The following is a 20,960-nucleotide window of genomic DNA, read 5'->3' on the forward strand; positions in this document are numbered from 1 at the left end:
TGGGTCCCAGGGGTGAGACCCAGACAAGGGCAGACGGATGACATCGGGAGACCTGGGAGGCAGGGTGAGCCAGGAGCAAGGAGAACCAGGCCTCCTGGGTCCAATCCCAGGGGTGTCCTGGGAGTGAGGTGTGAGCTCAGGCACATTGCTGCCCCCTGCCCTGGCCTATGGCGGGCACATCAGCTGATCAGAGCTCAAGATTACTGATGAGCTGATGGAGTCCTTTGGGCAGAGCCTTTGCCAGGTCCTGTGGGCAGAGCCTGTGCTCCTGACCATGCCATTCCCCAAGGAGCTCTCAAGGTAGAGCCTGTGTGCTCCAGGAGGCAGCCCATGTCTGAGGTGGACAAAATGCTCACACACAGTCTTCCCCTCTAGTATGTCAGCTCCATGAAGGCCAGGCTTGCTATCTTGTTCACCACTGTCTTCCTAGCACCAAGGACAGAGCTGTACAAATAGTAGGTGCTCAATAAATGCTTGTTGAAAGAACGAGTAAGGAGGAATCCCAGGCCTCTAGGGATACTGATAATGACAGAGGCTACCATTTATTAAGCATCTGCGGTATACCAGGTTACAGGGTCCATGAAGGCAGGGGCTGTATCTGCTTTGCTCATTCCAGGATCCTCTATGACAGGCTGACACATGGGAGGTACTCAGTGAATATTTGTTGAATGTTCAATTCTTGCATACGTCATATGTTACCTTGCTTGTCACCCAAACAAGATGGGGAGAGAAGAGATGGGAGAGGCTGCAGTGACAGAGTTTGAGAACCTCTCTCTTTTACACACACACACACACACACACACACACACACACACTCACACACCAGGACCCCTTCCGTTCTTCCCCTATGCCCACCTTTGCCTGACAAGCCCTGACTTTTCTAGACCCAAATAAAAAGCACCTCTTTCAGGAAGCCTTCCATAATCTCCTCAGTGGGAATTGACTTCTCCTGCCTCTGAGCCCCCCTCACCCTGTGCCTGCACCCTTCTTTTAGGGTTCAGTGATTAAGTGCTAGGGCTCTGGACCAGACTGTCTGGGCTCAAATTCTGGTTCTTACTCTTCCAAGCCATGTGACCTAATCTCTGCATGCCTTGGTTTCCCCATCTGTAAATGGGAGCTAATAATAGTACAGGCCTCGTAGGACTATGGTGAGGTTTAAAGGAATTAGCACATATAATGCGCTTAGCACAGTGCCTGACACAGAATAAATAGGCAATAAATGCTAGCTAGCTATTATCATAGCATTACCACGTCTTGCTTGGTATGAGAGACATCTAGGGCATGAAGTGTTGAATGAAATACTGAACTAGATACACATCTCGTTTTCCCCACAGGCAGAGGCCAGGGTCATGTCCCACTCCATTCTGTGCATCCTCCCCCCACACACTGCCCAGGGCCTGATCAAAATCAAGCATCCCTGAGTGCCTATGGCAGGGAATGGGGAGGGCTGAGGCAGGTGTGGAGTGCGGGGGGAGGTGTGTGTGTGGGGGCGTTGGGGGACAGCTGGAAGCCAGGCTGGACTTCAAGTGTGAACTGCAAACCTAACCCCGCCCCTTGCCAGGGCTCTGCCCCCACTCCCAATTCCTTCTCATCTCCTCAGCAAGCCATGATTTATGGATAAATAGAATCAAACAGGGCGGCTGGCTGCTGAGAGGCCCAGGGGAGCTGCTGGAGACGGAGTGAACTTCTGCAAGCAGCTCACCAGCTGCCCAGGGGGACGGCAGGGCCGCCAGAGGAGGAGCAAGTACCCTCACAACACAGGTCACAGACACTGACACCCCATGGCTGGCTGGCTTGCTCGCACACACGCACTGTACACGCCACAGAGACTCCCCCGTGGCACAGACACCCATGCTCACACTCACACTCATACACGTGCATGGTCACCCATAGCCATGGCCTGAGCAGTTGCCCAGCCCATTCTGCCATCCACGTGGTCTATGTGTTCATACATTGCCTCTAGCCTGGAATTCTCTTCTTGTGTCTGTTACTTGTCTGTCCATCTGAGGCAGAGCAATGGACAGGAAGCAGACTTAGAGGCAAAGGACCTGGATTCCAGTCCCACCTCTGCTTCTGGCCCGTGACCCTGGCATGGCCCGCTCTGGACCTCAGTTACACCTTCAAAGGATGACAACCCCTAACCTCCCTGGCTGGGGTCCTGTCAGGATCAAATGACAGCTCACATTAATTGAGCGCATGCCTTTTATGGCAAACACTGTGCCAGGAAGTGTATAAGCACCATCTTGTATGGTCTCCACAACCTTGTACCTCCATGATTCCTATTTCACAAAGGAAGAAACAGGCATGGCGAGTTACGGCAACTTGAGCCCGTCTTTCACACAGCTCCCGCGGCCTCTGAGCTGAAGGGTGTGACCGCATTCTGTAATACACTACACTGTGTGACCTAGCCACCCCCAACTTTTCTCCTTCCTTCAAGAAGGCCATCTTTCACACCTGAGGCTTTACATAAGCTGTTCCCTCTGCCTGGAATGCTCTTCCTTCTATTCTCTACCCTCAAGATCCCTAGACAAAGATGGCCTTTATTCCCTCCCCCATTTCTTTCTGCTTCCCCTGTAACTATGGCAATTCTTCCTTGGGTTAATAATGAACAGTCTGTCTTTTCCTTACTGGGAGCACCTGGAGGGTTGAGACCCCAGATCACGCATCTCTGTAGCCCAAGATCTGATACACAGGAGAGGCTGGAGAAGTAGGTGCTGAACAAATGGCGTGAAATTATTCAAGGTCCCAGGTAAGCCTACCTCTTCCAGGAAGCCCTCCCTGATGGCAAGTGCTCACAGCAGTTTCTTCCTTTTCCAAACTTGAACCGACCCTCTGTCCAACCCCCTTTTCTTGGGAGTAGTCTTGTTCCCCAAGCAGGACCAATGGGGTTAGGTCCTATCTCCCCACTGTTCAGGGTCTCCCACAGCCCACAGTCCATAGCCCAGGGCACAATACATAGAAGCTGCTGGACACACTGGAAATCTGTGCACATAGGCTCTTTTCCCCAGAATTCACTTGCTCTTACACTCTCAGATGGTGACATGTACATTCCTCATAGCTAGCCCTTCCAAAGTTGTCCCATAACCCCAACACCCTCCCAAACTAGACTGCTCCCCTCTTTTGGGTACCCCCAGATCCCAGGCCCTTATGCTCCTTTCCAAGTGCCTTTAATCACAGTAACTAATGTACGCTCAACACTGAATCATGTTCACAGTTTTCAGCACCTTTCTGAAGGTAAATATTCTTATGCTCATTTTACAAAGAAGAAAACTGAGGTTCAGAAGGGTTAAATATTTGTCCGAGAGCACACAGCAGAAGAGACGTAAAGGCAGAATTGAACTTGGAGTCTGTAAGACTCCAAACCCTGCAGCTCTCACGCTGTTCTACCCTCTGGGAGCTGAGCCTTGAAACAAGTCACTCTGAGGAAAGCAGGAAGAACAGAAAGAAACCGAGTGAGCACAAAATAAAGAGCAGCTGAGGAAAGGGCTTACACTTCCCCAAGAATTTTACCAAAGAGAGCTATGCGCATTTACCCCAAGCACTTCAGAGATCTCTTTCACACACACCTTTCCCTGGGCTCCTTTCTCCCTCCACTGGCCCAGCCCTTGGCCTCAGTAATGTACTTTCATTAGAGAGAGGTTCAGTCCACCTAAAGCTCTCAAAACAGGTTGGGGGTTGAGCAGCTGGGGCTGGACAGAGTAGGAGCAGGAAGAAATGGAGGGAGGGGTGCCTGAGGACTTGCCTAGGGTCCTCTCTCTGGCGCTGACTAGGGTTCAACTACTATTTCATGATGTTGGGGGTGGTTGGGGCTACATCTGCCAGAGTGTTCCCATCCTGATCCCTTCTCCCACCTGATTCTGCACCAGGATATATCATGCCCCAGTGCCTCCCCCATCCTTTGGTGGTTGCAGGATGACGTTCCAGGTAGAAAGCAGTGAAAGCTGGAGTTACAGGTTTCCATAGGAAGCAGCCCTCCACGTGCATGCTGAGCAGTTGGAAATGGAGGAAAGTGGGAGGGCATTTACAAGTGCAAAGCCTACCAGCACTAGGGCTATTTGGGCATGGGAAGGGGGGCACCTTTTGTGCCTATCCCACCTCCCGCTCTCCTCCCGACCCAACACACACACACACACTCACACACACACACAAACTCACAGAGAGAGAGAGAGAGAGAGAGAGAGAGAGAGAGAGAGAGAGAGAGGCATAATTGGAGAGAAAGCAACAGAAAACCAATGAGCTAAACTCTGAACCCCAGACAGCCAGTCAAAGCGCCAGACCTCCTGTCATGATGGATTTTTTGCCCTCTTTCTATTCTAAAATCCTTGCTCCAGGCCACCCACCTTGGGAATGGGGGCAGCTTATTTCTTGCTATAGGAAAAAGAAAATAAGACGGGCCAGTAGAAGGAAAAAAGAGAAAGAAGGGAAGGAGAGCCAGGCACTCGTTTCACAGGAAAGCTGGGCCTTGGCCCTACCCCCATGCCCTCCGGACAGTCTCTGAGTGTCCTTCAGAAAGCAGCAGAGGCAACCACAATCCCTCCAGCCTCACCCGGAGCAGGAACAAGGCTGGCAAAAGAGGAGGCCTGAGGGGAATTGTTTTGGAAAGTTACAAGTAGCTGAAAATAGGGGCTTAGCACGAGCAAGTCTCCTCAACCTTGACTGTAATAAAAACAGATAATGCGTGAGTGAGCTAGGGAGAAAGCGCTGGCAGGGGCCGCAAAGGCCTGCTGGATGCAGACAGTTTAGAATTCAGAGGAGATGCCAAGTGAGTAAACAGCGAATGAAGGATTATCCGGATGGGCCAGGAGCTGTTCCAGCAAGAAATTGGACGGGGACATGTCAGGATCCACAAGCATTCCGACTCCTCATCAGGGAGTGGGGCCTGGCGAGCTACCCGGGCCTCAGCCATGCCTTCTCTACCTCTGCTCTCTCTTCCAGCAGAGACCACGGCCTTGGTAATCATTGCTCACATTTGTTCAGTACAGAACAGTTTACAAAGTGCTCCAGACTTTACCGAGGGTTTCACATCTATTGTCGTGTTTAATGGAGGTGATGGGGTATCTTCTCTCCGGTGACTCCCTCCACTCACCACAGCCACCCCCACTTCCCACAATTCCTGGCTTAGGGAAACCTGGTGCATCTGGATTCAGTAGTCAGCCTCCAAAAAGGGGAGGAGGAGACAGGCCATCTGCAGACCCCAGAAAGCTGCTGAATCTGGAAGTAACCAGGGTCACAGCCATTTAGGATGAATAGGGCCAAGTGCCAGCTCTGAGCAGGGAGCCCAGGTTAAAGGGTGTCCAGCCAGGAGTTAGCCTGGAACCTCCCATCCTCCCCAGCCACCCCTATCTCAAAGCTGATGAGCTTCCTGGCAGCCAGGAAAACAATCATGTCCGTCAGAGCAGCAGGAACGCACATGGAGGGCCTCTACACCATGAGTGTGGAGCAGGGGCAGGATCAGGGACGTGTGATGATGAACTGCAGGCCTTGACCACTAGTTACTCCCATGAATAATACATTGTTGTGCCTTGGCCTAAATCAGCATCTTACTGTTATTAATAATACACGGCTGCAAAGACGCTGGGGGTGGGGGAATGGAGTGCAATATTTTATTCGAGGATCTCAGAGCACTTAAGAGTTCCTCATGCTGATGACTCAATTTTACCTCCCTAAGTCATAGGTTTCCTTACAGGCCAGGGCACCTCTTCTACCCTGACACCCTCCCACCTAAGGTTGGGAGTCATATTCCATCCTGAGATTCAGACTCGACCTGGGCTTTTGGTGGGGGAGGGGGTACACTTAATCTTCACCAGCTTGAGAGCGCTCAGGGATGCAACATAGTGTGAAGCAGCTCCCAGAGGTGCTTAGGAAGGAGGGGGATAACTAGTGGGAATCCAGTTGTGGGAGAGATGGATGGAAAGCGATCACTGGGGATCTGAGTCCAGTTCTGCCACCCATTGTGTCACTGTGGCTGTGTGACCTTAGGCAACTAACTCAATTCTCTGGTCCTAAATTGCCTCGTTAGAATATAGGGTGTCTGAGATTCCCTATCGGAGGTGCCATTCTACCATATTTTAGGGTATCATTTGCATGACAAATATTAAGACAGAGCAACCAAGCTCGTGTCCCTGAGCTCTATCCACGGTACTGAAACAGCTACCGGGCGGCTCTGCCTCTGTCCTTGGTGCTGAAACAGGACGCGGTCCTGGGTCTGAGCACTCCTCCAGGCCACCCTTTGCATTGCTCCCGACGAGCGGGACCTTTTTCAGAACTGCATCACAGTGGACCCACCTTCCTCTGTCAATTCCTCCCTGATCAGCCCCAAGATGAAGCCCCGCCAGCAACCAACCGACTTCAAGAGCTCCCTTTACCCGGTGAGGTCCTCCGATGCCGAGGACCCCAGTCAGCAGGCCGACTCGAGACAAAAAGAGCCTCCCAGCGCCCGTAAGTGCCATATTCCATTTCCTCAAGAGGAGCCTGCCTCACTGCCTCCTGGAGGCTGGCGCGGGTACTGCGCTCAGAGCAGGAGCACAGAAGGTCCCCAGGGTGGGGCTGGGCGAGTGGGGGTGGGAGCGGCAGACGGTCTGGCCCCTCGCCGCCCCCTCACTCCTCCGGGGGCAATCTGGCGCTCCGAGCTTGCAGTGCTGCCCAACACTGGCATGCTCGCTACAGGCTGTACGTGATCCGGCAGCCTTGGGGCGCCATGCTGCCTGGTACACAGTGAAGACTCAACCCAGGTGGCCAACCCAGACCAGGCAAAGCTCCCTCCTCCAAGATGAGTGGGGTAGACACATTTAAACAAACACAACCTTTTCTCCCAGTACAGGGCCAGTCCTACCAAGAGAACATAAAGGCCTGTAACACCCCTCCCCCAGGGCAGACGCTCCCTACTTCACACCCACCCAAATAAGAAATTTGCCCACAGCCCCTCCTTAGGAAAAAGTGGGGTGTGGGGGAGAAGGCCACAGGGGCAGCCTACTTCTGTCCCTCCAATCCACAGGTAAGGGTTTTTTGAGAAGCAGATCTGTTTGGTGTTTCTAGGGACGGCTTGATATTAGCCTCACTGGGTGTAAAAATTTGCCTCCTTCAAAAAAAAAAAAAAAAAAGCAAAACAAATAAAACCACCTGAAGACAACAATCAAAATCACAGCTTCTCTGGATCCAGGCAGGGAGTAAAGATAATAGCCTTTAATTACAGTAGATACTATGGCTAATGTCATTTATTGAGCACTTACTATAGGCCTAGCACTGTGGTAAGAGCTCTGCAAACATTATCTCATTTAGTCTTACAAGCCTCCTGAGGGGAACGTCATGATCAGTATCCTACAGAAGATGAAAGTGGGGTTCGTAGAGGTGAGGTGACCACTCAGAGTGGTGCATCTGGTGAGTATTGAGACTGGCATGGGAAACCACTTCTGTCTGCCTTTGTCAGCTGAATCTACCTCATCATCCTTCCATGTTCCAGAAGGCTTGCTGCCCCTTAGGTGTTTCCAAGACCACCCATCTGTGTACCATCCTCACATCTCAGCTGAGAGACACATGGAGAAAGACAATAATTCCTCACATACCCACAGCACTTTACAGCCTGCAAAGTGCTTTTATAGCCACTGTCCAAATCAACCCTCATGATACTGAGGCCCTCTTCTCATCTTACAGGAGAGAAAACTAAGGCTCAAAGGAATAAGTGGCTTGTCCCAAGTTACACAGTAAGTAGTGGAGCAACTCAGATGGAGATGGTGGGACTCTAGCCCAGTGCTCTCTGCCCTTTTCTCCAAGGCTGGGGTCCTTGGAGCAAGCCAGGGAGGGGGTCCTAAGGGCCTTTATCTCCTGAGGGGCTTCCTGAGCCCCTGACCTGAGCTACTTCCCTCCCACTACTCCCTAGGGCCCATCAGTTGGCTCAGCTCTAACTTGGAGTCTCGACGTCTCACTCTAAATGAAATTTTTTTCCAGGCAATTACTTCCTGCTAATTAGGAGGCAAGGCTGCCAGTCCCTGGGCCCTGGGCTGACCCCTTTTCTCAAGTCACAGGGGTAGGGGTACAGGGTAGCAGCACCAGCCACAGAAACTGCCTGGGTCGGCCCCATCAGCTGAAGGAGGCCAGGAAACTTTTGAGGGTGGGGGCTGGTAGAGGAGTAAGGAGCCCGAAGGAACTGGAGGAAGGGAGGCGGGCTGCTGGGGAGGGAGGGACTCTGAAGTGGGAAAGAGACAGGGGACAGGAGGCTGGAAGAGCCTCGACATGTCATGCAGAGTAAGAGAGAGAACTAGGCTCGGGAGCAGCTGGGGGAGCCAGGAGGATCCAGGGAAACCAGGACATGTGTCACATTGTAGGAAGGAAAAAGGAGGAATCACAGGAAGCGAGAGACAGAGGAGGAGGGAGAGACCTCCCCTCTGCCCAGGGAGAGGAAGGAAGAAAACACCCTGGAAAATGGTCAAGATGACAGAAGTGGAAGAGGCAGAGAGGGGGAGATACTGGGAAACTCCAGGAAGGGGAAGGAGAGAGGAAGGACAGGGAGGAAGGAGGAACTGCTGAAGGAAAGCCCTGGGGAAAAGGGGAGGAGCGTAGGGGGGGACAGCTGGAGTGGCAGCTCCCCGGGCCCCAAGAAGGGCTCTCTCTGCTTCATTGTCCTTGAGCCTCCCCCAATGTCAGTGCCCAGCCAGTCGGGCCTGCATGCCCCCTTAGGCATCCACAGGTACCGGCGGCATGATGGCAGGCCACTAGCCGGCTCAGGCCCAGATGCTCCATCCGCCCAGGGCAGCTGGCCCACCTCTCTTCCTGCCAACCTGCCACACTCTCCAGTGGGCTAAGTCAGGGACCCTCCTAAGTCACACAGCAACATGACCAGAAGTCTCTGAGACTGTGCAGTCCAGCTTCCCCACTTTACCGAGGTAGGATCAAGGCCCAGAGAGGAAATGGCACTTGTACAAGGTTATATAGCAAGTGAGAGATGAGGCCAGGTATACAGAGCTCAGGGGCTAAGTCCCAGAGGTGAGTCCTGTTTCCTCCTGGGCAAAGCCAATATTAGCAGGAGACAAAGACAGGTCTTGCTTACCAGCAAGTCAGTCTCTCATGAGTTTAAGCCCTGTGGAGTGTGGGGTAACAGGCGGAAGTGAGCAAGGGTACTCAGGGTCTGGAAGGGAAGCACAAGAAGTCACCACTCTTGGAGCACTGGGTTCCATCCACATGGGTTATAATTACAGCTGACATTATTGAGCACTTACTAGGTACAGTATTCCAGTGTTACATGAAGGACCTCATTCAATCTCCACAATAACCCTACCAAGTATGTGTTACTATTATTCCAGCAGAAGGAAGAAACGGACTTAGGAGGGTGGAGTGGTTGGCCAAGTCCACAGGCTGACCAGCGCTACGGTTCTAACTCAGACCGCCGGCCCCGTTCTGAGGACCCCTCCACCTCGCATTATCTAATGATGTGCGGATTCCTGCGTTCCCAAGGTCCCAGCCCAGCACTGGCAGTATCTAGGCTCCAGATGGCAATAGGGTTACAATCCTGTGTTGTGGGGCTTCTTGTGGCCCAAAGGGCGGGGGGCAGTGTCCGGAGGTCCTAGACTTGAATGAGCCCTGTCTTAAGGCGCTGCAGTCTGGGTTCTAGTCCTGGCTCTGGCACTAACTTACTGTGTGACATTGGGCAGGTCATTTGCCTTCTCTGAACGTGGGACTCCCACCTATATCATCAAAAGAGAGGAGACCAGGTAATAAGAGCTAGTACACATGTGGTGCTAACTCTGTAACACGCCCGGTTCTAAGCAGTTTACATTTATTAATTCTTAGAATCCTCCCAGCCGTCCTCTGAAGATGGAGAAATGTGGCAATGAGAGGTTAATTAACTTGCCCAAGATCACAAAGCTAATCAATACACGGACAATCGGGGATATGAACCCCATTACTTTTGATCCAGAGTCCCTGCTCTGGCTGCCACGCCACATTATTTCCCAAATGACTTTCTCAGCCCATTTGGTGCCCCAGAGCGGTCTGCTTGTATCCGTCTGCACTGGTACACACGCCATCATGTTTCCACATGAGAAGAACACACACAGCGTCCTGTGTCTGTATGACACCACATATGTTTGTTTCCACACCTGCTCCTGTGTCTTCCCTCAGTTGCTGTTCGGAATAGCCACGCTCGATCAGACACTTCCGTAAGCATTCTAGTAGCACCAAGAACAGGTCAACTCCAGCCGGTCCATACACACGCACACATGCCCCCCTTTCTGGGCACTGGCTGACTCGTGGGGGCCCTGGGCCATACCTCAGGACACAGCCTTGTGACAGTGACGTAGGTCACCACACCCCTTCTCCTCTCCCCCCTCTAGCGCCTGGGTGGCTCACACATCACATCACACACCTGCCGGCACCCCCATCCATGCTGCCTTCCTCACGCCTCTCCCCTAACAGAAGCAGGCACCTTCTCCAGGAAGGAAGCAGGCACAGGCCCAGCTCCCACGGCCCGAAGATGCCAGCCAACCCGGGGGTGGAGAGGGAGATAGAGGCATTGACCAGATGCTTGGGGGATCTGGGGTCCACAGTTCCTACCTGAGACTAAGCCCTCCCTTGGGCCTGAGTGCCAGAACTGAGCTCTCAAGACCCTAGAGATGGCCCCCCTTTGTCATTGCCAGATATGGGGCTAAATGGGGGACCTGGGGACCTCTGTCCATCCCTCCCAAGCAGGACGGTGGTGTCGTAAGGGCTTCTCTGGCCAAGCTACCATTGCACCCCCAATACCCCATCCCTGGTCCCTGCTCTCTCCTCCCCCTGCCCAAGCATCTCAGAGTTCTGAGTATTTTTAGGCCTCAGCTGACAGGCTGTGAAATCGCTCCCTTCGCACCTCCCCAACCAGGCGGGGGCTGGAGAGGGAGGAATGGGGTTGGGGGGGCACACAGCCAATTCAACAGGCTCCTCCATGGCCAAGCAGGGAGTAAGGGGTGCCCCCCCTGAGTGAGAGGAGCCTTCCCCGGTGCCTGTAGAGAGGCAGGAGACGGGGTGGGAAGGAGGCTCCACCCCACTCCAGGAAGCTGAGAACAAAGGTTTTAGGGGACATCTCAAGCACTGAGGCAGCGCTGGGAACACCCTCTGAGTGAAGCTCTGTAGCCAGTAACAATTCCCAGCACTGCCTTCCAAGTGATGGGCCAGGAGACAGACTGGCTCGGATCCCACTGGGATAAGGGAGCAGCAGGCAGTGCAGCCAGTGGTTAAGACCTAGCGTTGGAGTGAGGCTCACTTGACACTCCTCCCTGCTCTACTGAGTGACCTGGTGAGACACTCCGCCTCTCTGGGCCTGTTTCCTCGTCTGTCCTACAGGGATAATGATATCTCCCTTATGGGACTGCTGTGAAGATTGAATGAAATGCTGTCTGTGAAGAGCACGGTGGTCTGAGGACCCACCAAACACTGCTAGCGACTCTCCTTTGCCACTTTCTCTGACCTGCACATGCTCCTAACTGCTCCTTCCTTGAACTGCTTCCCCTACTGTGAAGGGGCCTACAGTTCATCCTGCCTGTCTGTCCTTCTTCCCCAGGGAGACAAGTCCCCTGCTGAGGGGTGTAGACAATGCAGGCCATCTCTGCCTCCCTGCTTCCTGTTGCAGGGCTTACATACACGTCCTATGTGCACAGGGACCCAAATATAAAAGCGCATGTGTTGCCAGCACTAGGTGTGAGGTGTTTGTTCTGGGACAACCCCCTAGAGAAGTAGGAGGATGTACCCATGCCCTGCGGTGAATGGGCCCCTGTACCAGGGCCACGGGCACAGGGAGGTGGGGCGGCCCGCCTAATTGCCATGGAAACAGGTTGGCGCTGGAGCCCAGGCCTGGCTGCTGGAGTGTGAGCTGTGTGGCTCCTCCCGGGCCTAGCCCTGATGCCCACAGTGGGGGTGGGGTGCAGATGGAATCCTCTGGAGCATTAACTGTGTCCATTGGGCCCTGGGCTAGTGTATCTTGGTTCTACATCCCTCCCTGGAAGGCTTTCTATGCTACCTGAGCTCCCCAGGGAAACACTCTGGGGGTGTCCATCCATGCCCATCTGTAGCAGGCTGCCCCCTTGAATGCCCATCACCCACCACTAGCTTTGGAAGGGCAGGATCCCAGTCTGGCTGGACACTGCAGACGTCCCGGAGTGGGTGTCTGGGGCTCAGCCCGGTACAGATGAGAGCCTCCCCACTGCCTCAGCTCTCAGGTTCTGTATACAGATCTGCTTGAAAGCCATCCATGGCTCTCCATGGTTCTAATTTAAAAAAAAATAAAAATCGCGTTTTCCTATTTCAGAAGGCCAGGACCTTCATCACCTGGTCCATCCTACCTTTCCTAAGCCTCAACTCCTGCAACTGTCCCCCCAACGCCTCCCTTCCAGCCACATGCAAGCACTCGCTGCTGCCTCAACTGACCAAGACTTGTCACACCTCTAGGCCGTCGTGTGTGCTGTTCCCACCACACCGGATGCCTCACCCTGGCTTGCTCACCTGACATGGCAAGCTCTTATTCTTCCTCAAGACCCAAGGCCCTGGACCCAAAGCTCACGCTCCTGGGTCTGTAGTCTGGCTGGAACCCCACACTGACTTCTAACTGCAAGTTCCCCCTCCAGCTGTTCTGATGGTAACTGACTGACACCGCCTAGATGGAGCCCTCCACTACTCCTCCACCACGGCTGAAGCAAAAGCATGTCCTCCTCGGAGCTTCCAGAACCTTCATCCCACATATCAATCACTTGGAACAGGATAACGCTGATAACAGCTGCTGTTGGCTGAGTGCTTACTATATGTTGGGCTCTCTGCAAGACGTTTCCCACCTTATCTTGCCTCATCCTCCAACCCCATGAGAGGTCAGAACCATCCTCATACCCATTTAACAGAAGAGGAAACTGAGGCCACAGTGGTGAACTAACTTGCTCCAGGGACACAGCAGCAAGTGTCTCTGCCAGGATTTGGACAGCTGTTTGACCCCAGAGACCCAGCTTAAGCAAGCCACCCCCTGCTGCTCATACGTAACTGCTTAGGTTATACTGAGCACTCCACAATAACAACTTGCTGTTTTTATTGCACTATTATTATCGCAGGGTGTGTTGGGTAACCTGAGAGGGCTTTCTTAGGCTGGCCCCCCTATAAAGCACAAAATCCCCATTCCTGGAGAAAGTAAATAAGGGCTCAGAGGGGCCCTTGAGCTGCCAGGGACGGGGGTCAGGATAGTAAAGAGGTGTGCAGGGAGCCCCAATATTTGAAACTGGTGGAGTGGGGAACCTGAGGAGTGCTGGAATGAGCAAATGCTCACGGGGGTCACAGCAGGTCCAGGATGGGCAGAGTGGGAGTGGGCCCTCTGTGTGCTGAGCTGGCCATCGCTCTCTGGCCCCGCTGACACCACCCTGTGGTAATGAGACGGATCCAATTTGTACCCAGGGCCCCGCCGGGAGCAGCTGCTGTGCCAGGGTTTGAAGTAATTTAATTGGACACATTAGCCACACAGCTCTCTCCTCCGCTCCCCTCGTGCAGGGCCTCACGCAGGCGCCCCTTGTGGCCTCCCACACCCCATAACACCCTACGCTGGCTGGGGGCAGGGTGCACGCTGCACCCACCTGCACTGTGAGACCCCCACCTGCTAGGACTGACCCCTTGGCACCCCTCCTCTTTCATTCTGGGGGCTTCTGGGGCTCCAGAACCAGAGGGCTTGCTGGGCTCTGTAGGCCCCAGGTTCTTCCCTTTCTCCGATGCAAGCAGCAACCATGGGAGCCCCTGGGGCTGCAGCTCAGACCTCTCCCTCCTGTCTCCTCTGATGGGCAGAACAGGTCACTTCTTTTTCTCCCCCAGCCAGCCTGACAGGCCCCATTTCCTGCATTCCTGGGAGGGCACTGAAGGAACAGGGCCACTACCACGATGGGGGGGGGGCAGTCTTCCTCTCAGGTTCTGAGGGAGGGGTGCATAATACATGCACAGAATCAGACATAGTCACAAACAGAGATGTGCCTAGTTAGACCCAGACACAGGCACACACAACACACCCATGCTGACTGAGCCACGCACAGTAGTGGAAAGGCCTGTATTTGTACACATCAAAGCTCTAACGCCCCACGTCCACACCTGTGCATGCCGCGCAGCCAGGTGAAGCCCTGCTCCTAGCAGATGGAGGCCTCAGAGGCCGCCAAGCTGGCAGGTGGGAAGGTGTGGCAGGGGGCAGGCAGGGTCCCTGGAGGGCACAGGCCCTGCCTGGCTGGGTACAGGTCCCCAGGGCTGGGCAGGTGCCCTCCCCCAACACTTCTCGTCACAGCTCCCGGCGCACCTCCGAGCACCTCCGCGCACCTCGCTACAAATACATTCATTAGCTGCTGTTTACAGCGGGCACGGCACTCAGATGAGCGCAGCTATTACGGCAGCCGTTCAGCTGCCACCCGCGCTGCACGGCATGTAGATACACACACAGCAGTGCTTCTCCCCACTGACCCATACCCTCCCTTTCCACCAGTGCTATGGCCCCACACACAACCACGGTACATGTACATGTTGGCTCTGAGCCCAGCCCCACAGGTGACACACCTCTTCCAAGGGGCCTTCCAGGTGGAAGCTGTAGGGGACCCCCGCACCCCCCGCCCCAGCACAGGCCTGATGTGCCAGCCCACCTTCCAACCAACTGGGTCCAGAATTCCAGGCGCCAGCTCTGGGCGCCGTCCAGCCCCTTCCACAGGTCCCATGCTGTCTGCCAACTGTTTCAACCCTTGGGGAATTTTGCTGGGTGAGACCAAAGCCCTGCCCTCCAGACACAAGTTGGACAGGGCCCAGCAAGTTTGCCCCTGCTTCCTGGAAGGTCAGGGACTTCCATGTCCATGGAACTGGCACAGTCCGCCTGGCACCACTGGCTGGGGTTCCCTGGCAAGGCAGGCGGGCACTAGGGTTCGGCCTGGCACAGGCTAGCTCCGGCACCTGGCCAGACCAGTGACTGCCCCAACAGAGAGAGCTGACCTTACCAGCTGCCTGTGCCACCTACCAAGCACTGCACATGGAGCAAGGCACTGGCTCCATGCAGGGCTCTGCCTGTGCCCACCTGGAGGCCTCAGTGCCTCTGAGGAGGCTGTGCAGTCGACTCCTCTTGCAGCCGAGTCCCCTGCTCAGGACTGGGCCTCCTCCCTCCCACCCCCAGGAGTCCCCCTTCACCACTCCTCTTCCTGCTTTTCCGGCCTCAATCTCCTGGGAGAAGCAGTTATTGAAAATGGTCCATCAGCTTCAATAAGGATTCAAAGTCCCTGAGAGAATAGTGGGTGGGCAGGGAGTGGGGGTGGGGGAAAAGGAGGGGGGAACCACCCACTCCTCCTCTGCCTTCCTGAAAGACTTTCTGCAGTGGCGGGGCTGGAGGGGGAAGAAGGGGACAGCTCCCCACTGGCACTTTATGTTGCCTTCTGGGCCCCTTGGGCCTGAGCTCCGGATCAGCCAGGGGCACGGCCCAGCTGCCCAGGGCCTGGCCTGTCTTTGCTCACCTGATACCCACCTGTTCCCCTACCTTCCAGCTGTCCCTCACCTGTCACCTGCTGGCCTCTGTCTTCCCACCCTAATCCAGCCTGTTCCAGTCCCTCTTTCCCAACTACCTAGGAGGGGCTTTGAGGCTATCTCCCTCCCCACCATCCCACAGTCCTTGAGCACCCAACCCATGGATCAAGCTGTCCCCACAAGGCTACTGAACAGCATGACCCGAGACCAAGGGGTCCTGTATCTATGGGGAACACTCCAGCCTGGGAGCACCAGCTACCCTCACCCAAGTCCCATAGAAGCCCTCCTGCCCGCCCTGCGTTTCAGACCTGCTCAGCCCCAGGCACCCCTCGGGGCCATGGACTGTGGGGAGATTATTTGATTTTCAGTCCCAGACTCTGACCCAAGCCCAGGGTGCAGGCCAGGGAGGTTTGGGCCTGTGCCGATGGAGCAAGTGGGGGGGGGGGGTGGACAGGTAGATGACGGTGTGGGGAGAGCTTGTCAGTGACATGGTTACACAGAGTCAGGCCTTGGACTATCCCGTCCCCCAGCCCTGGTCCCTAACCCCGGTGGCCCTCCGAGCACACCCCGTTCTGCCCTTTCAGCCATACCCCTCATTCCTGCCCCACACCTCACCCACTGCCCCTCACTTGTGCCCAGTAGGTGCCCAGTGGGTGCCCAGTGGCCTGGGCAATGTTGTAGATCCTTCTGCCTTGAGAGAAACCTACCCTGCCAAGGCCCCCTGACCCATGCAGTGTGCCCCCCCATACTCCCTATGAACAGGAATGACCTGTCCAAAAGAGTTGCTGTAGGGGGCAGAGCCCACTAACAGGTGGAACAGATGAGACCTCAAGCACCGCTACTCCCGGGGACAAGCTGGAAGAGGCTGGGGCAGGGCAGGCAGCCCTCGGACCTGACTTCTCTCCCCACACTGCTGCACAGACCCAGACTTTCCCTCTCTAGCCCTGCTCACTCGGCTCACCGCAAGGTCACCTCTCCCTCCCTCCTTCCCTGCTGCCGTCCTGCCTGCCCACTGCAACGCTGACACCTGCAGGCCTGCTGAGGCCCTGCCCAGGCTGGGGACAGGCACAGAGGGACACAGAAAGGCCTGGACAGGCCAGCTTCGGGAGGAACAGAGGATGAAGGCTAAAGGCAGGGAGAGGGCCCAGTGCCTAGCGGAAGGGGCAGAGGTGAGTTTGCAGGCATGGTTGATGGAGGCTGGGCAGAGTTTGGAGCAGAAGCCAATGGGGGTCTTCATTCTTCACTGGGCGCCAGCTTTTTCCCATAGTCCCTTGCTTCAGCCTTGATCTGAGAGGGTGTTTCCCAGGGCCCAGGGGCCCAAGTGGAGAGGGAAATATGTCGGTTGCCTGTCCTGTCGGGTAAGGGTCTTAGCAGTAGGCTGAGCCCTACGGGGACTTGTAGAGTGAGTGGCATGAGGGGGGTGGGGGGTGACACAGGGACCCCCTGGAACTAGCCTGGAACATGGGGGAGCAGGAGAGGACAGGAAATTTAAAAAATTTAAAGGATTGGGCCACAGGTGTCCCTGGGAGTGGGATGAAGGGATTAGGATGTACAAGGCACTGGCCCCTGGGGGACCCGAGGCGCTGGCCTGAACAATTTGCATATCTCACTCCCACCTGGTGCCAGACAAAGGCAAGATGGGGGAACAGAAATGGGTCACACATAGCTCTGGCTGGGATAGCAGAGTCTGGGGGGCCTGGGGTGAGCTGGGGGGAGGGGAAGTCTAGCCTGTAGCTGTAGAAGTTATAGGAGGTGGGCAGGGATGCCAGGGGGCACAGAGGCCAGAGTGAGGTCTCTGGCCCCTCAGAGATCCCCAGGGGACTAGGAGCAAAAGGAAACTCTGCTGTCTGCAGCCCACGACAGACCCCACCCAGCCCAGTGCCCACACCAGAGAGAAGTAGCCCTCAGGCCAGCCTGTTTCCCAGAGCTGCCCCTGCCACGGCACTGGTGGGCGCTGCAGCTGTAGTGGGAGTGGGCAGGACAGGCCTCCACCCCAGACAGGGAGGCCCATTCGAGGAGGGAGGAGAGGGAAAGATCTAGGGGCTGCCAGCACTGGATTCCAGGCCCTTTGCCCAGGAGATACCAAGCACATCAAGTTGGCCTCCATGGAGAAGGTAGAGGTGCTTGGAGGAGGGGTGATGTCACGGTGCCCGGGGCTGAAAGGGAAGCGGGGGAGAGAGGACAAGGGCACAGTCCCAGGCCACTGGCCTAACAGGAGAGGGACGGCTGCCAGCCTGGCCACGCAGGGGGAGGGGAGCGTCCTTACTGCATCCCCCCTTCCATCTTCATATCCCAGAGCTGGTCTCTGAACTATGTAACCTATTGGCTTCTGAGAGGGGGATCCAAGCAGGAGAATGCCTCTGCCCTTGCTTGGTCCAAGTGCTGGAAGCTGGCAGCCCTTTGGGGGAAATTGCCAGCGTAGGTGACCTGGGTCCAGACAGATGAAGGGAGGGGTCTCCAAAAGTACTGTCCCTTCAGCAATCACCTAGAGGACGTTCATAGATAGGTATGAGGTTCCAGAGAGGGAGACTGAGTGTCTTTCACCCTTATGCTCAAGACAGAGTGAGTGCAATGCCTGGCACCGGTAGGGCCCCTTCACTGTTGGGCTGCAGTGACGTGATGGGAGTGAGAGCAGACTTTTCAGGAGTCAGGGACAAGTTGAGGCTGCCCCAGAGGGAAAGTGCAAAGTGGGCACCCACTGGACTGCCCTCAAAAGCCTTGGGGCTCTAGCCCCTTCTGTGGAGGGTCTTAGACCAGTTCCCTCCCTGCAACACCTTTGCCCCCAGGATATCAGCAGCAGTACGCCCGAAGGCTCTCATTTGGGCGCAAGTCCTCAGGCTGGGGTGTCATGCTTTTAGTATCAGAGAGAGACCCAGCAACTGAGACCCTCTGGCAGCCTGAGGTGCTGGGCCTGGGGTGGGGCACCCCAGGTGGGAGGTAAGTAAGACTGAGCCTGGCAGGAAATGCAGGGGACCTGCCTACAGGTGGGCACTGCGAGAGGAGGTGAGGAGGTGTCGTAAGCCAAGGAGGAAATGGCAGAGCAATTGCCCGAGGAAGGAGGAAAGGTTCCTGGCTTGGCTCTGAGGATGCCAGGATGCTGAGCAGACGTGGGCTCCAGGCCACTCCCCAGCTCCGGCTCCAGAGAAATGCAAAGGAGCACAGCCCCTCCCCCTCCTTCCCTGGACAGGACTGGAGTGAGTTTGGGGTTCTTGGCTTTCCCCCTCCCCAAGTCCAGGAGAAAATTCCCCTAGCACCCCCACCCCCATCAATCTCCGCGCTTTCCCGTAGGTACTCCTCCTCAACGCTCCTGCGGTCCTTCCCCAAGCCCCCTCCCCTGCTGCTGCACCAGATTCCCACTTGCCCCCTGGCACCCTCTCAATTCAGTTGGCACCGCCGATGTCACTCCACTCCCTTGTGCCCACAACCTTGGCCCAAAGCTGCCCGGATCCTTGTCCCAGGGTCCCCCAGCGCTGGCACCCTCGGGGCACTGGTGCTGGGGACCCGGGGATGCCTCAGAAGGCACTGCCCGGCTCCTGCGGGGGCAGCGGCTGCTCGCTCCACCAAACACGTTGTCCTTGGGCTGCTAGGGGCGGGGGGAGGAAGCCCTTGTGGGGACACTGCGAAGCTGGCACCGGGCATCCAGCCTGGCAGTGCCCTGACTGCAGGGGACCGGGGTCTGAGCCGCTGCTGCTCAAGCCCGCGCCCCGGGGCTGGGATGACCCTGGCGGGGGGGAGTCTGCGCGGCTCTGGCGGACAGCAGCCCCGGGCTAGGGCTCCGAGAGGGCGCCGGGCGCTGCCGCCGTCCGGCCCGCCGGTGCGGGGCGCCCCAGCCCGCGCGGGGCCGCGCTTACCTGGGCTGGCCGCCTCCGGGTCCCGGTACATGGTCCCCTCGTCGCCGGCTCCTTCCGGGCTCCTCAGAGCCGCCCGCGGCCGCGCGCTGCTCCGCCGCGGCTGCAGGGCATGGGGCCGGGCGACCCCCGGGGGCGGGTCCGAGGGCTGGGGCCGCGCGGGCTGCAGCGAGCCGCGGAGCGGGGGAGCAGGGGCCGCCCGCCAGCCCTCCCGCCTGCCCGTGGAGCACGCTGCCGCTGTCGCTGCTGCTGCCGCCGCCGAGCCTCCTCCCTCCGGCCTAGGCGCTGCGTGTGCGCGCCGGAGCGTGTGTGAGTGTGTGTGTACGAGGCCGTGTGTATGTGTGTGTGTGTGTGTGAGCGCGTGTGTGAGCGCGCTCGGGGCTCCGCCGGCGCCGCCCGCCCGCTGCCGAGCGCCGCGGCCACGACCGCCGCCACAGCCTGCACCCGCTGCTGCCCGCTGCCGGCCGCGCGCCGCACTGCAGCCCGCGCCCGCCGCCGCCAGGAGCCGCCCCGAGGGCACCGCCACCGCCCCGCGCCCCGCCCGCCCGCAGCTCCCGCGGGGAGGGCACGGCGCCCTCCAGCTGGGCTCTTCGAGTCTGCGGGTCTCGCCTCACTGCGCGATCCCCTCGGCCCGTGCGCTCCTGATGACAGCGGCTTCGAACCCGGCAAGACCTCAGAGTCCGCCACCTCCTCCGAGGTGCTCATTGACTCCGCTTCAAAAGGCGTGGAACTCCAGTCCATGTTTTCCACTTGGTGGCGGCTCGAGGGCGTCAGCTCGGGACTCGACACCAAGACGGTCTCGGGGAGACGGGCTGGTGTGTGTAAAACCCAGGAATGGAGTTTTTTGCCAGGCTGAGACTGGATCGGCTACCCTGGCCATCCTCAAGCTTGCACACAAATAGAGCCAAAAAGTCTAGGATTGCCACCTCAGTGGGGGACTAGGCCTAGTGACCCTTCCTACTTAATCCAGTCCCACAAAAGAAGAAAACAGACTTTACAGCCTGTGCTCATCCCTCTCCCACATGGCTGGCTTCTCCACTGCCCCCCTTCCTTGACCCCAGTGCTTCAGTGGGTAGGAAGAAAATCCCTCCTTGCCCTTTCAACCTTGGAGCTCTCTGTACCCATCTGTCAGCTCAGCTTAGTCCAAATCAGGTGAACCCTAATTCTTCTTTCTCTACCGAATTGGAACTGTTTGACTCTGTGGCAGGGGAGAGAAGAGGCCTTTCTCTCAAGCATTTGAAAGGCCTGGAACCAACCCATCAGTGGTTTCAGGTACAGAGCCTTCCCTGCACACAACTACACACCTAATCAATGACACCCTCCCCACCCCAAATACACACAGGCACACAAACACACCTCCCACACAAGGAGATACAGACACTGAAGGGTCACACAGCACAGGGCCTACCCCTATCCTGGACTGAAGCAGGTTGGCAGGAGGGTATAATCCCAGGCAAGCCACAGCGTCCCTCCCCTGCACTGAGAATGAAGTTCAGGTGAGCCAGGCTTTCCAGAGTCAAGGTTTCCTACCCCTACCTTGAGAAATTCACTTAACTGATTTTTATACTGCATAGCTCATACCCAGCTACACCTCCACCTTCCTACAGCGCAGCAGGCAGCCAGCACCCACAGGGACACATC

General features: G+C 56.5%; 1 protein-coding gene across 6 annotated transcripts in view; it reads right to left on the bottom strand.

The window, feature by feature from the left end:
* Positions 1-19,925, bottom strand: part of SYT7 (synaptotagmin 7) — a 62,838-nt gene extending 42,913 nt beyond the window's left edge. Inside the window, exon 1 of one of the 6 annotated variants that reach the window (XM_074336468.1) lies at positions 19,323-19,925. In XM_074336468.1, coding sequence (XP_074192569.1) covers positions 19,323-19,353 — 31 coding nt within the window. In that variant the 5' untranslated portion in view covers positions 19,354-19,925. The remainder of the gene's footprint in view (positions 1-19,322) is intronic. The other 5 variants (XM_074336469.1, XM_074336470.1, XM_074336471.1 and 2 more) reach the window with 5 other exon arrangements.
* Between the last annotated feature and the right edge of the window lie 1,035 nt (positions 19,926-20,960).

The sequence above is a fragment of the Rhinolophus sinicus genome, linkage group LG06 (assembly GCF_036562045.2).
Source record: "Rhinolophus sinicus isolate RSC01 linkage group LG06, ASM3656204v1, whole genome shotgun sequence".
Lineage (NCBI taxonomy): Eukaryota > Metazoa > Chordata > Mammalia > Chiroptera > Rhinolophidae > Rhinolophus > Rhinolophus sinicus.